Genomic DNA, 15,734 nt, shown 5'->3' on the forward strand with positions numbered 1-15,734 from the left:
GATCATGGCTAATAAGGGCAACAGATAGAAATTGAGAACTAAGGGATTCCAGAGGAGAGAGAGATTAGTTTTGGAGCTGGAAGGACTCATTGATTCTAGTTGATAATTTTTTTATGAGAGTCTTGCTTTGATAAAGATTTTTAATTTTTCTAATCTTAATATCTTAAGAGTATTTTCCTCCACATTTACTCCAAAAGACTGCTTCACTGCTCAGTTGAAGAGTTCTGGATATGACATAAAAATGTTGATATGTGTATTAACTTGAAGTATCAAGTAGAGTTCTGACAGGAAGCAAATGGCACATTTAAACTGAGTCATTTGAGACAAGTTTAATAAAGGGTCTATTTCTAAAAGTGTAGACAGGATGTAAGGAAACTGCAAAGTAATCCCCAGGCTAGTAACACCAATGGCGCTAGCTCCCCTGAGCCTGAAGGGTCACAGGCAATAGTGGCTACTAGAACACTGGAAAAGAAACCAAGAGGTATGTTGGAGAGAGCTCTCTAATAGAACTATGACCTCAGGACAAGGGATAAAGCCAGCCCACAGCAAACCAGATTGGGAAGCCAGGGAATAAATATCCCCTGCCTTACTCTCTTCCCTTCATACTTCCTGCGGGTGCCTTTCAACCTAATCAGAAGCTGGAGGGGAAGGGAGCCCACTGATGCAGTCCATATGGGTTAGTGTCCCAGGGCATAGAGCAGGATGGAGTGGATCTAGAAAGACGAATAAGTAGACATGCAACACACCGGGTTTTCTAGACAAGGGAAATTAGCATGAACTACAAGTATGAGGACTTTTAGCAGCATACAATAGAAGCATAGGTATTAAAAGTGAAATTACAGAATCTTATAATTAACTGGGGAAATTTGGAGGTTATCTAGTCTAGTATCTTTCATCAGATATTTATGGCAGCTCCTAGGTAGATGTCTGTGACTAAGCTCACAATATCATAAAACACAACTTATGACATTATTTAATACATTTATTTCTTATAGAGTTATTAACATTAAACCAGAACCACTTCCTAACAGTGATCTTAGGTGTTAGTCTGTATTAAATTATGGCAGTGGGAGCTGGACAGAACAACCCCTCTATGGACTCCTCCACTGGAGTTGTTGCCCTCCCTCCCCAAATAGTGAAGCTTGTGCATATTGTTTCTAAGATCCTGTTTGTTGTTTGGGGCACCCACTCACAGTGATGATTCTTAACAAGCTTAGAGCAAATTGAAATCTTTTTCTCACCTAAAAGTGCTAAGCCAGTGTATCAGTCAGGGTTCAACTAAAAAAAAAGAACCAGTAGGAGATATATATTAAAGAATTTATTACAAGGAACTGGCTGATTTGATTGTGGGAGCTGGCTAGGCAAGTCCGAATCCATAAGGGAGTTTGTCAAGAAGAGCAGGCTGGAACTCTCTGGAAGGAGCTGAATTTTTTCTTCTTCAGGGAAACCCCAGTACCATTCTTAAAACCTTTTAACTGATTAAATCAGGCAAACCCAGCTTATCTCCTTTACTTAAAGTCACCTGCTTGTGGGTATTAATCACATCCACAAGATACTCTCACAGCAACAACTAGATTAGTGTTCGATGTAATAACAGGAGTGTAGCCTAGCCAAGTAGACAGATAAAATTGACCATCATAGCCAAATATCTCCTAATCTGTATGTTTCCATCTAAATTTTTGAATCTAGGTATAAGATTTTACACTGATGTCTATTAAATTTCATTGTGTTCACTTTGGACTATTCTAACCTATCGATTACATCAATTAATTCATCAGTTATCCTCTCCTAGTTTTCTGCCACTCAAAATTTTGATATGCCTTCCAATCTTTTACTCAAGTTTTTCTTAGAGGAGTTAGCAAGATAGGGCCAAGTTTAGAGCTTAGAGCCCACAATAATCTACCATAAATCTCTAGAATTATATATACCCCTTGATCAACAGGTAAAAATCTACATATGATGAGGTTGAGAAAATAAAACCTTATTTACCAGAATGCCTTGTACATACAGTATGTTATGGAGATGCCTTAATAAGTATTTGTGGATAGAAGGTAGGCAAACATCCCTTCCTGATCCCCCACCTCCAGCTCCTCACAGAGACCTGGTGTCAGCTGATTCTAAGTATTCATACATGGAAAGAAATTGCACTGCAGATCCAGGGAGAAGAATTTTGTTATTTTTGCAAGAGTGAAAAGAAAAGAGAATGGGAGAACAAATATGGAGAGAGCAGACATAAGGAGCCAGAAAGATGGTTATTGATTGTGCTAACAAGAAACCAGTAAAACTCCAAAGTTGGGAACCCAATTGATATTTTAAAATCAGTGATGCCTAAGATGACCATTAAAGTTGTTTTTGTTCTTGGAATTAATCATCTTTGCAATCTGCTCTATGAAATTGTTGGTAAAAATCTATATTCCTAATTAATGCTTTTCAAGAGTGAAGATTCTTTTGGGACAACTTGAAGAGCTGTTGGTTTCACTGTGGGTCCATGTGAGACAGTCCAGGAACAGTACCTCTGGAATCAGGAGTTAAGAAATTATAGAGAATGCCATGGAGAAGTAACCTGCTCTAGAGGGAGGGTTTGAACTTTAGAAGCTGTGGAATGAACACATGGTTATCAAGCTGGGTAAAAACCTTGTTCAACTCTACTCTCATTCCGTTCCTGTTTCAGCATTTTGCACACAGGATATCATAAAAGATGGAGTATAGGTGTTTTATGAAAGTGCTGTTCCCCAGACTTACTAGTCCTCCAGATAAGATAAATGGGATTTAACCTCACATTCTCAAAAACCTTTCCTAATTCTTAGTGACCATGTCTCCTTAACTCAAGGCTCACAAACCATGTATAATAATCTATTAGAGAAATCAAAGGGATTAACATCAAACTGTTTCTAGAATATTAATATATTTCTCCACATCTTGAAAACAGAGGAACTGTTTACCCAGTTTCAGTCCTCTACCACTTGGCCACCTACCTAGAATTTGTCAAATAATAACCAATAGCATTTGTACTCCCATTACTTCAAGGCAAGATCTGTGCCTAGCATTTTATCTGTCACATACTTAATATGAATCAATATTTGCTGAATTAAATTGAGTTGAATTCCTTTTATGGAGAGCTAGGATGTATTCAGGTCTTCTGACTCCAATTTCAGCATTCTCTACAATATACTACACTAGAGGTGCTACAAAAAATTAAGAGAGCCTTACATTTTTAGAGTATATTTGAATATTGTTTTACAGTTGAACACAATGCTTTCATATCCATTCCAATTTTTTTTTTAATGGCATGTTCATTTTCCCTCAGGGTATCTTATCACTATAACTTCAACAAGTAATTCTTTCTGAGTCAGAATTTAGTCTCATAAATTGTTAGCAAGACAGATCAATAATTAATCATGCACTGGGAACAATGGAGCATATTCCTGCTGGCAACTGGAACACTACCTTCTATGTCCTTCTATGGCATTTGGGGGGGGATTTAATTATCATTAATTTTGGTGATCAGATCAGATCACTAGATCACTACCATGTTCTTGGTTGGAGAAGGTTGTTTTGGAATCTTGCTTTAAGCTAGTCTTGCCATTCTTTTTTATCACTTCTAGGGTCTTTGACCAGCTAGGCTAAGTTTATCATATGTATTCCACTTTATTAACTTTTGGAATATATGTGGAGGACACTGTGAAGTGCCATTTATATCCCCTCCCCTCCTTCAATGAGATACTTGTCCAATTACTGGAAGTGTAGTTCACAGATAGACTTCAGCAGTGAAGACACTGTCTCAGGAGCAAAGAGAGCCACATAGCCCAAAGTTACGCCTCCTCCCTGGGGCAGCCAACTTCCAGTGACTAATCAATTCAGGAACATGAAGTCCTGACCATCTCAGGCTAACTTGGGATGCATTAGAAGAGACACTTTAGCTCCAGAGCACCCAGTGGGGTCAAGGCATCACAACTTCTCCCTCTGCCCAATCCAACTTTTTCCCCAGGGTACTTCCCAGGGGCACTTCTTAATAAACATTCTGAACTCTTAGAGTCTGCTTACGAGGGAACCCCAACTGCATACCATTTAATACCTTTCCTATTACTGACATTTTTTCTTTAAATCAATACAAGTTTTTTGCAAATGAGTTTGATTTTAAAAGAAAATTACTAAAGATCTCCCATTCTAGCAAAATGGTGGACTAATCCAATATGAAAATCCTGCTGCTACAAATACCTAAAAATAATGCCTAAAATATGCCAAGCCCTCTCTCTCTCTTTCTCTCTCTCTCTCTCTAATGCAGAGCTGGGTTCACAGGAAACTGAAATCCCCAGGTGCTAGAAATGATGAAAAATAAGGATGTGAGTTGATGTTTTGGCAAACTGTGATCAGAGCTGGTAAAGCATGAGGCTCGGATTTTAAATCCCAGGCTGGGAAAATCAAAAAGACATTAGGATTTTTGACAAAGCAGTTGGGATGAAGAGCTATGAATAACTGAGAGTTTTACAGAATTGTACATGCAGTGAAAGGGAGACTAGGGAAAAACATAAACCATCTACCATTTTATGCAAATATCAAGGAAACTCTTCCTCTATTTAGGCTTTCACAGGGAAAAACATCTCCCTGGGAAACCCTACATCACAGCCCTATACCTTATACAGATTTGAATTTAAATTTATGCTACCTGATTACCTGATTTTTTTTTTTTTTTGTAAATACGTTCATGTTAACATATAAAAATTTCCTTCCAAAGTAAGGTAAGTCTGGAAAATGACAGAAGCAACACAAAACCACTTAAGAAAAACATTCCCACAATTCCTACATAAAAAGACTTGTTGGGGGTGAACTTACAAGAAAATTTTATAAAATGCACCAAGTTAAAAAGAAAAATCTACTCAGAAAAAAAAAAAATCTACCCATTGAGAGTCAGTTTGCATATACCTGCACCCATATACACACATGTGCATAACATAAGGCATAGCACCCCCAAGTTTGATACAGTAGAACAACAATGTAAAAAAAATTATGGAATAAATATATTTTTAAATGGTTAAGAAACTATAAGAAAAAAGAGAAGGCATCATGAAAAAGGAATAGGCTTCTGAGCAAAAGAATCAAATAGAATTAAGAAAAATGAAAAGAATGTTCATTTAAATTAAGTGAGCTTAAATTAATGACTTAAATAGAAGATTAGACACTGTGGAAGGAAAGATTAATGAACTAGAGAAAGATCAGAAAATACTGCCCTGAATGCAGCCCAAAAAGAAAATATGAGTTTAAGGACAGAAACTCTTAGATTAAAATAAAAATGTCATAAATATATGCTGTTTGCAAGAGGTATACTTAAAACATGAAAGTTAGTGAATGGGAATTCCATCATAGGCAATACTAAAAAGAAATCTGATATTAATTTCAGACAATATATAGACTTCAAGGTAAAGGCACAAATAGGGAGAAAATTTCATCATATAGTGTTCAAAGGAATAATTCACCAGAATGATACGATGTCTCTATGTTGAAAAATTCAGGAAAATCTATTAAACCAGGAGAATTAATAGAGTTTGGCAAAGTTGCTGAATTAAAAAATTAGTATATAAAAATCAATAGCCTTTCTGTATATGATACCAAAAAACAACTGAAAATGAAATTACTAAAATATTATTTAAAATAGCAATAAACACTAAAAGATACCTAAGAATAAATCTAGCAAAAGATCTATAAGATGTTTAAGAAGAGGAAAAGCATAAAACTTTATTGAATAATATAAAAAACACCTGTATAACTAAAGAGTTATTGTGTTTATGAATGGGAAGACTCGAAGTTCTAAGATATCACTTCTTGCCAAATTAGTTAAAAATTTCCCAAAGGGATTTTCGTAAACATTGACAAACTAATTTTAAAAGTATATATGAAAACAAGTCTAAAGATAGCCAAGATACTTCTGACTTAGAATGAGAAGTGGAACTTGCCCCAGTAGATTCTTACTATAAAATGGTATTTGTATAAACAATATGATATTGACATATGGATTAAAAAAAGACAAGAGTCTAGAATCAGTCCCATATATACAGGGGAATTTGGTATATGACAGGGGTGGCATTACAAATCAACTGGGAAAGAACAAACAGATTGTATGCAGGCAACTGATTCTCATTTGGAAGAAGATTAAGATCAGATCCCATTCTCAGCTCATGCTTCTGGGTGGATAAAAGATCTAAATGTGAACATCAAGACTTTAATAATTTTAGAAAAAAAAATGTTATGATATTGGCATAAAAAAGAATTCTTAGAAAAGACAAAAGTAAAACCATGATGACAAAATTCATAAACTTTTCATAAATTCATAAAATTTTAATAGGTATTTTTAATTATAAAGTGAAAAAAAAAAAGCCCCACAGACTAAAAGAAGATATTGTAACAAATAGAGTCAACAAAGAATTAGTATTTGGTTGTATAGAGAACACCTACAAATCAACAGGAAAATCAAGTAGAAAACTGAACAAAGGATACAAATAGACAATTCTTAGCAGAGGAAAAAAACAAAGACCAATAAATATATTTAACTAGTAATTGCAGAAATGCAAGTTTGATAACAAAGATTTATCATTTCACAACAGACTGGCGAAACTTAAAGGTTAGATAACCCCATGAATGACCCAGAATTTAAGGAAATGAGAATCTTATACATTACTGTTGGGAGTATATGTTTGAGACAACTTCTTGGAAGAGAAATATAGGGGCGCCTGGGTGGCTCAGTCCTTAAGCGTCTGCCTTTGACTCAGGTCATGATCCCAGAGTCCTGGGATGGAGGCCCTCATCAGGGTCCCTGCTCGGTGGGAAGCCTGCTTCTCCCTCTCCCACTCCCCCTGCTTGTGTTCCCTCTCTCGCTATGTCTCTCTCTATCAAATAAATAAATAAAAATCTTAAAAAAAAAAAAAAAAGAAATATACTGGGGCGCTTGGGTGGCTCAGTCATTAAGTGTCTGCCTTCAGCTCAGGTCATGATCCCAGGGTCCTGGGATTGAGCCCCGCATCGGGCTCCCTGCTCCGCCGAAAACCTGCTCCTCCCTCTCCCACTCCCCCTGCTTGTGTTCCCTCTCTCTCTGTGTCTCCCTCTGTCAAATAAATAAAATCTTAAAAAAAAAAGAAATATAGTAATATCTACTAAGATTTAAGATTTTGATACGCTACACTCAGCACATGTACTTTTAGAAATATATCCTACAGAAATTCTCACACATCTGTATTAGAAAATGTGTGCAGGGATTTTCATTGCAGAATTGGTTTTGGTAACACTGAAATGGAAAAGGCTAATATCTGTGGAATGAGTAGGATAAATAATGGATGAATGAATAGATAAACTGGTCTATAAATATATAAAATGATTGAATGAAGCCTACTTATATCCAGATATATCTTAAAAAGTGAAAAAGCAAGTTGCAAAAGAATATATAGTATGATGCTATTTATATAAAACATAGAAATAATACTGGATACATATATGTAGTAAAAGAGCTACATAGCAATTTCAGGATAATAGATACCTCTGAAGAGGGAACAAGGGGAAAGGATGTTGGAAGGAGCTTTGAGTGTGTCTGTACCATTCTGTTTCCTTAGAGAGATACCTAAAACAAACAAGGCAAAATGTTACCATCTGTTAAATTGTGTGAAGTAGGAGGGTTATGGTGAGGTGTGTTTTCTGGATTTCTTTATATGTTTGAAATATTTCATGGTTAATTTTTTAGAGAAAAAATGAAAAGTAGTATCACTTGTGACAAGTAGAATGTATAGATGAATTATTAAGTATATTAACTGTCAAAATTTTAAAGTTTGTGTGTGACCACTTAAAATTATCTCATGTACTCTTTGGGAAACAGTAATGAAAGGTGATGAAAATTAGCAAGTGCAGCTAATTATCTACCCAGACTGCAGGCACCCTCATCCCCCAGAGGGTCTTGAATACAGCATGTCACCATCTTTTTCTTGTCCCTTTTGCTCCCACTCATTACTGAAGGACTTCCCATTATCCAAGGTCTCCCACAAGCACTGTCTCCTTAAGTAATCATGTCCAAACCAACTGGAGTGGGTATGATCAGGTGTGCATAATGATGCTCTGAATCATCAAGACCAGGTTAAATCATGCTCATTATCTTCTGCTGGGGAAGGTGGACGAATATATTGTATACTTTTCAGACAGATTTCCATCATAAAACAGTCAAAAAGGGGTATGACTCATCTAGTGGGAAAAAATGATTTATATGGAAGACATTTCTCAATAATGTCTGATAAAAGAAATGTAACTATAAACAACCCATTGTTTAAAATACTTAAATTACAATGAATTTTTAATGTATTTTGGACCTGTTTTTTTCAAATTTTTCAGTAATTGATAGTAACTTCGTGTTTCTCACATAATTCTGCATTTTGTGTAACTCTGAGAAGCAGTATGAGCAAGACTGCCTACATTTGAATCCTTGCCTACCAGGTACCAACTATATGACCTTGGGCAGGTTACTTAACCTCTTTGTGCCTATATCATTTCATCTGTAAAACAAGAATGATAATATCCCCTTGCTCTTACCATCAGTAAAAAAAAAAAAAAAAAAAAAACTGCCCAGTACCTAAGTGGTTTATACATGTTAGCTTTTATTTTAACACCATAATTATTGGTTTTGATGCTTCACTTGTTTTATAAACCATATTTCTTTCTGCTAAATTAAAAGTTTTAGGCAGTGAATTAGCCTTTGAAAGTCAGAATCCTTGTTATTTCAAGTTTTGCTTAGTATATTTGAGGAGATAATTTTTTTCTACTTATAACACAATTTGTCTACTATTTCCTAGCACGACCAATAGAGGTATTTATGTTTGACAACAATGATCTGGGGACACTGTGAATAAACTTGATTATTGTAAACCTCTATGCTCTTATCCAAGTGCATTTGAGTTGATCACATCTTTATTTGACTAAACTCTTTGCTGAGTCATGCTTTTTTAGATGGAATGTTATTTTTAGTAATGGATCATGATTCTCCCTCCTTATCTCTTATTGTATCTTCCTGGCACACAATAAGGGCAAATGTGAAGAGCTCTTCTGATGCATTATTCAGAAAATCAGATGCTGAAGTTGGTTTATATCAAATTCAATTGAAATTAAGTAAGAAAGATACAGTGTCTGTGTAGGCAAGATTTTCTGCAAGGGAAAGAACTTCCCATTTTTATCTCTTTCTATCATTTTAATGTTGAAAGCACCTGATTTTTAGTCAGACTAAAAGACATTCATCTCCTAGCTTAATTTTTAATTCCTTTAACTCTCAATGATCCTTTATGTCATTTTTGAGGTAACTATAATTTGAGATTCAAAATCATGAATCTATTGTTCTTTTTCCTTTTGTTATTTTAGATGATTTAAATGGTATTTGTTTATGATTTGTGGTGAAACATAGAAGAGAGTGAGGAATGCAGGAAGGGCAAAGGAAGGAGTTGGGCTAAGATAGGGTCTCAGGAGAAGTTTAGGGCTTTAAGAGTGAATTACGGGCACCTGGGTGGCTCAGTGGGTTAAGTGTCTGCCTTCGGCTCAGGTCATGATCTCAGGGTCCTGATATTGAGCCCCACATATCGGGCTCCCTGTCCAGCAGGGAGTCTGCTTCTCCCTCTCCCTCTGCCCCTCTCCCCTGCTCCTGCTCTCTCTCTCTCTGAAATAAATAAATAAAATATTTTTTAAAAAAGAGTGAATTGCACTAGAGGATTTCTCCCTTCCCATAGGCAAGGGGTTAGGCTGTTACCCTCACATCAATCAGTTAATGGCTAGAGGCCACCAGTACCCTGCAGAGGCTAAATATCCATATGGAAGACTTTGTCTTAATTGCTAGACCTCCTCAATTCCAATAATCTTTGTGTCTATTTCTCATCAGTCATTTACCAGCCACATGCAGAGCTATTTCATCAATATAATTTCAAACTCAAAAATAATTGTCTGATCAAAGCCACCTTCCTGCCACTTCTCCTTCTCTTTCTCCTATCAAACTTGCCTTCACCTTCACAATGACCTCAAGTTCCCTTCCCCCACTCCCTTTTCACCCCTCTGTCCACTCTCCTCAGTATCACTTACTCACACAGCCAGCCTGGACCACATGGCCAAACATGACCCTCAAGTCCTCACACCAGCCCCTCTTATTGTTTCATACCCATGATTCATTTGTGTAGATTGTTTCCTCCAAATGGAATGCCAGTTTCGTCTTCTTGGCCTGACAAACTCCTATCTACCTTTCAAGAACTCTCTAAAGTGTCCATTCATCTGTGAAGATTTCTTTATTTCCCTTAGCGAGAGTAGGGTGCTTAAGTGGGCATTTGCTGTTTGGCGGCTGTCCATCATCCATTTTACTTTTCTCACCATCCCAATTTCCTTTTGAGGAATTAAGTGTTCCCCGGTGAATACATTCTTATGGGAATGTAATGAGAAGCCTTGTCTTCCCTAATTAGACCCATCAGAATCATCATGGAGTCTGGAGCAAAGAGGGGAAGATCCTAAAATGATTGGATTTCAATCCATCCCTGTAGCAGCATCTGTCTCTGCTTCTGGAGAGCTTTGATTCCTGACCGACCCCATTGATTTTCTGAGCTTTCAACAGCCTCCCAGTTTCCAGAGAGCTTTGATTCCGGACCGACCCCATTGATTTAATGAGCTTTCAACAGCCTCCCAGTAAGTTCCCTTTGCTTAAGTCAATCAGATTACATTTCTATTGCTTACAAGAAGACTCCTGTACTCCCACAGTGCCTTATTACAGAGTACCTACCACATGGCATTGTAATTTTTGGTAAACATGTCTGTCTCCACTGCCAGGCTGAGACAGCGTCTCCATCATCTTTGGAAACACAACATCTAGCCTTGTGTCTAACACATGGTAAGTATTCAATTCATACCGATTAAATGGACAAGTAAATATATGAATGACAGAGAATAAGTTGTTTCCAGCTCTTTTCTTTTTCATTAATATCTGCAACAAGCAAGTGGGCCCTTTTTGTTCCAAAGCTTTGCTTCTATTCATTATCAACAAGAGGATTCTTCATGAATTCCACAAGTGACAGGGATTAAGGAATAGACTTGATAGAGAAATTTATAGTAGGAGGGTCAGGAGAGAAGGCACAGAATCCCAGTTCTCCCATCATCTCACAGAGAGATGAGCTGGGTCCCGGGATTGCTGGACACATGGAAGGTCTATCTACTAAACTGCCTACCTAGAGTATAATCATGAGAAAGTGACCTTGTCAGAGGTGGGCTACTTGGGTACCCAGCTCCCTAGGAAAGTCAGATGTCCAGCACCTGGAGACATTGGGGGACCGTGAGAAATTATAGTCCTTCCTGTTTTGTTTTGTTTTTAAGATTTTATTTATTTGACACACAAAGAAGAGAGCAAGCACAAGCAGGGGGAGTGGCAGGCAGGGGAGAAGCAGGCTCCCTGCTGAGCAAGGAGCCCGATGTGGGGCTCAATCCCAGGATCTTGGGATCATGACCTGAGCTGAAGGCAGCCGCTTAACCAACTGAGCCACCCAGGGGCTTCAGTCCTTCCTGTTTTTAAAAAGGTAGCCACTGATCTCATGGGAAGCTGAGTTGGGTGCATCCCTTCCCGCAGGGAGAAGGAGCAGCTTGTTTTCCATGAGATTCAGAGTTGCCATCTGTATTACTTTGCTAAGGATATTATAATAAAATACCACAGGCAAGGTGGCTTAATCAGTAGAAATTTATTTTCTCACAGTTATGGAGGCTGGAGGTCCATGATCAAAGTGTCAGCAAATTTGGTTTCATTCTGAGGCTTCTGTCCTTGGCTTATGGATGGCCACCTTCTCAGTGTGTCCTTACATAGCCTTTTCTTAGTGCCTGCATGCCCCTGATGTCTCTCTGCCTTCTTATAAGGACACTAATCATGTTGGATTAGGACCCCACCCTAATGGCCTCATTTTAACTTAATCACCTCTCTAAAGACCTTCTCTCCAAATAAAGTTACATTCTGAGATACTGGGGGATAGGACTTCAGCATATGAATTTAGGGGGGACACAATTCAGCCTGAAACAGCATCCAAGATAGTCATGAAATAATAATTAAGACTGCAGAAGTAATAACATGTCAAGAACTCTATAAATTATGTCTCTGACAAATACTGAAATACAAATTCATCTAGTTGAAGCACTTCCCATATCTGCTGCTGTATGAAATAGTGCTCTGGTGTACCTACTCTGCCCTCTTTTACTCCTGAGGCTCATCCCCACCACTTCTCAAGTCAGCTTTGAGCCCTTATCAGGACAGAACAACAGGCATCCACTAGTTGGCTGTTCAGAGGATTCCAGATTCAGGAAGGTCCTTTACATCAGGCTCAGAATAGTCTCCTCAAGTCATTTCCTGACTGTGCTTTCCCCCAATTTGGAAATTGTTAAACGTAAAAAGGAAATTAAAGTGTTGTCAAGGTAACTTTATCTGATCGTTGAGCCCTCTGATAGTAAAGAAAACTTGTATTTCAATACATTTGGGAAGCCAAAAAAAGAATTACAAATTACAAATAAAAGCCATGGGTAGAAATCTGTAGTGGCAAATCATTTCTCATATGTATATGCATGCACAGGCAACCTTTCAAAATGTATTCTTGCTCTTTGAAAGCATGGTAATAGGAGCAATTGCTATTCCAAACACAGATTAGTAGGTTAATCCCATTATTTTTCCTCTTTAATCATGACTATAGATAGCATATAACTCAAAGCAGAAATTAGATGCTAAAAGTGTCTGGTGTTACTGAATTGATTGGATAACTTGAAGCATTCAAAATAATTGCAAATTAACTTTTAAGTTAAAAACATTTTTTTAATTTAAAAAGAAATTGAACAACTCTGATGGTTTGTCAGGAAGAAGAAAAACAGGAACCACTTAAAGATTTTTGTGGTCTTGTTAATGAGGCATCAAATCTCAAAATGCATCTTTTAAAATGGTTTCAGGCATGGCTCACCTAATCAGAGGTTTCACTGAGTGTCATAATGGACTTCAAGAGGCATTGTGCTGTGATGTGGAAGAGTATTGGGGTGGGGGCATGCACGTGCACCCTGGGGATAGAGTGGGGGCTGTAAAGCTGACTGTCCCTCCAAATAGCTTTCCACATCTGTAAACTGATGACAGTGGTTTGAAAATTGTGATGTGTTATATAAATGTTTGAGAAATATCATTATTGTAGCAGGCAAAATTCTATTTCTTTACATTCTTTAAATCCTATCAAATTAATTCTGAGTCCCCATCCCAAAAGGCAAGTTGTTATTGGTACTCTCTCTGTGTGTTTTCCCAAGGTCTTAGAAAGGCTGTCAGGGAGGAGGAAGGAGACTTGGGCAGAGCAAAATTTTCAGGGAGATTCTCTCCTCCAGTCCTAGATGCACACTATTTTTCTAGATGCCCATTGCTCACATCCTCATGTTCTCTTGGAATCTTATAGTTCTAAGGTGTATGGGCCATGATCAGACAAGGGAGTCTGAGAGATGAGATCTTGGTGTCTAAGATCCTTTCTTTAGGGTACACCAAACAGCCCCTTTCCCTGGAGGCCTTGCTTCCTGCTTTGTATTTGCAGAAACTTGCATCTCTTTCCCAGACTGGGAGCGTCTCTCTCCCTCCTACCATCAGAAGCATCTTTCTATCTCCTCCACCCTCCACAGACGCTTTCACAGAAGACAGGAAGAGGATAGTCTTTGCAGGTAGCTTCCACCTTCTGACTAAAAGCAAGGTGATCTTCTTGAAAGGCAGAAGTTAAAAAATAAGGAGAGTGTAAAGGAGGAAGCATTTTCCTTCTATCCTTCTAGGTTCTTTTGGCTGGTTTATTAATTAAATTGACATAAGACATATCAATAGGAGGAAAACAAATTTAATTTCATATGCATGGGCAATTGAGGCTTATAAGCCATCCTGAGCTAAGAAGGAGGTAAGGGTCTGGGGCTTCAAAGAGAAGGAAGACAATTCACAGGAAGATGGGAAGAGCAAATGTTTGGTAAACAAATGATTGTCATACCATGCAGAGACAATAGGGCAGAGAGGAAGTTGAATAAACATGCCCTGCCAACCTCCCCTCACCTTACCATACCTAGCCCATACTCTTCATAGTTATCTCTGGTGATAACTCTCTTCCTGGACCAGGCTCTCTATCTAAACTCTTAGAGGCAATTAAGGGGGCAGTAAAAAGCTCTTCCTGAGTCTTTTTTGGCCTTAATTAGCTTCAGCTCAAAATAATCCACATGCCAAAGCGGCACATTTTGGGGAGGCTCATCTGAACCCCTTCATGAGCAAAACCCAAACTAATAAGGCAGCACATTATTTAAAAAATATAAAACATAAAAATAATGTTATTTTTCCTTGTTTGTCCATATATAGTAAGAAAGCAAGCAAAGAAAAATTTCACAGATGAAGGAGACCAGCTGTTTAAGATGGGCATCAAGATTCTCCAGCAGTCTAAAAGCCAAAAACAAAAAGCAGAGTAAGTCTTTGTCCACAGTTACCTAAGCCAACTTAAATTCCTGACTGAGAAAAAAGAACAATCCAAAATCTAGTTTGTCATTAAAAGCTTATTGGGATAACAAATAAGTTTATTTCCCCATAAGCTTTTGTTTTTAAGAGGATCAATTGATGTTTAAAGAATCCTAAAATTATCAGCCTAAACAAACAGAATTGTATGTGAAATTGTGGTCCCTGCACTTTAAGTGAAATGCAGAATTAAGGCACTAATCTGAGTATTCAGGCAAAAATATTGTTTTGAGTTTATTAGGTATTTCAAATGAAATAAAAGATGTTATTTGCATTAGAGTGGTTGTTTTAGAATGCTTTATTCTGCCTAACTCAGCATTTCTAGAGCACTTTATGGTTTTCAAAGCACTTTCATGTATGTGATTCCATTTTATTCCCAGAACAGCCTTATGAGTTAAGAAGAGCTTCATTTCCCCACTTTAAACAATTGGGAACAGAGATTCAAGGATGTTAAAGTGAGGTGATCACAAATACACAGCTGGGAAGTAATCAAGCTGTGGCCACATGGTCTCACTCCATGTTCATCATTTCTCTTTTCACTTGTCTACTTTGTCTAAAGGGGAGGCAGAAATATCTTGTCCCCCCAGTAGAGGGACACAACATGAGGTCACCCCTCAAGTCTCCATTAAAACCTCGTTGAGGTCAAATCCTAATTCTACCATTCATTGGCTGTGTTATCCCTGGGCAAGTTACTTAACCTGCTTGTGTTCTGGATAGTACAGTTAGGCTCTTAGAACAATGCCCAACACATAGTAAACAGAAGATAAGCATTTGTTATCTTTATGTCTAGTCCTCTAAATGGTAAGCAGAAGATATGGGAGAGAAGAAAACAAGTGTGTCTTGAAGCAATAATAAAAAGAACAGGCTCTGTATCTCCAACAAAGAGACGTCTTTTGTTTGCACACAGATTAGGCATAGCAACTCTGGGGGAAGCATCCCAGTGCTGTGGTAACCATTCCTAGACAGGGCAGCAGCAGATTCCCTGAATTCTTTCTTAAAGCTCAAAGCTTCCCAGAAGAGCATACAAGTATAGAGAATAAAGGGGCATTCAACTCTGAAGAACTTCCATTTATTAAGCTCCTTCTTTGTGCTACTTATTTTTCTGGGCATTTTTGTGTGGAATAGCATTCATTGCTCACAGTGGATATTGTGACTCATAAATTGTTATCCCCAAATTAGAGAGGAGGAAATGGAAGTTCAAAAATATTCT

At 37.7% G+C, this 15,734-nt stretch overlaps 1 protein-coding gene across 1 annotated transcript in view; it reads left to right on the plus strand.

Annotated features, from left to right (window-relative positions):
• The window catches only part of SEL1L2 (SEL1L2 adaptor subunit of SYVN1 ubiquitin ligase), a 110,664-nt gene that overhangs the window by 34,199 nt on the left and 60,731 nt on the right, over window positions 1–15,734 (plus strand). Inside the window, exon 3 of the mRNA XM_064572802.1 lies at window positions 14,375–14,477. Coding sequence (XP_064428872.1) covers window positions 14,428–14,477 — 50 coding nt within the window. The 5' untranslated portion in view covers window positions 14,375–14,427. The remainder of the gene's footprint in view (window positions 1–14,374; window positions 14,478–15,734) is intronic.

The sequence above is a fragment of the Mirounga angustirostris genome, unplaced genomic scaffold (genome assembly GCF_029215605.1).
Source record: "Mirounga angustirostris isolate CCGP_5_RB_7025 unplaced genomic scaffold, mMirAng1.0.hap1 SCAF_10, whole genome shotgun sequence".
NCBI lineage: Eukaryota > Metazoa > Chordata > Mammalia > Carnivora > Phocidae > Mirounga > Mirounga angustirostris.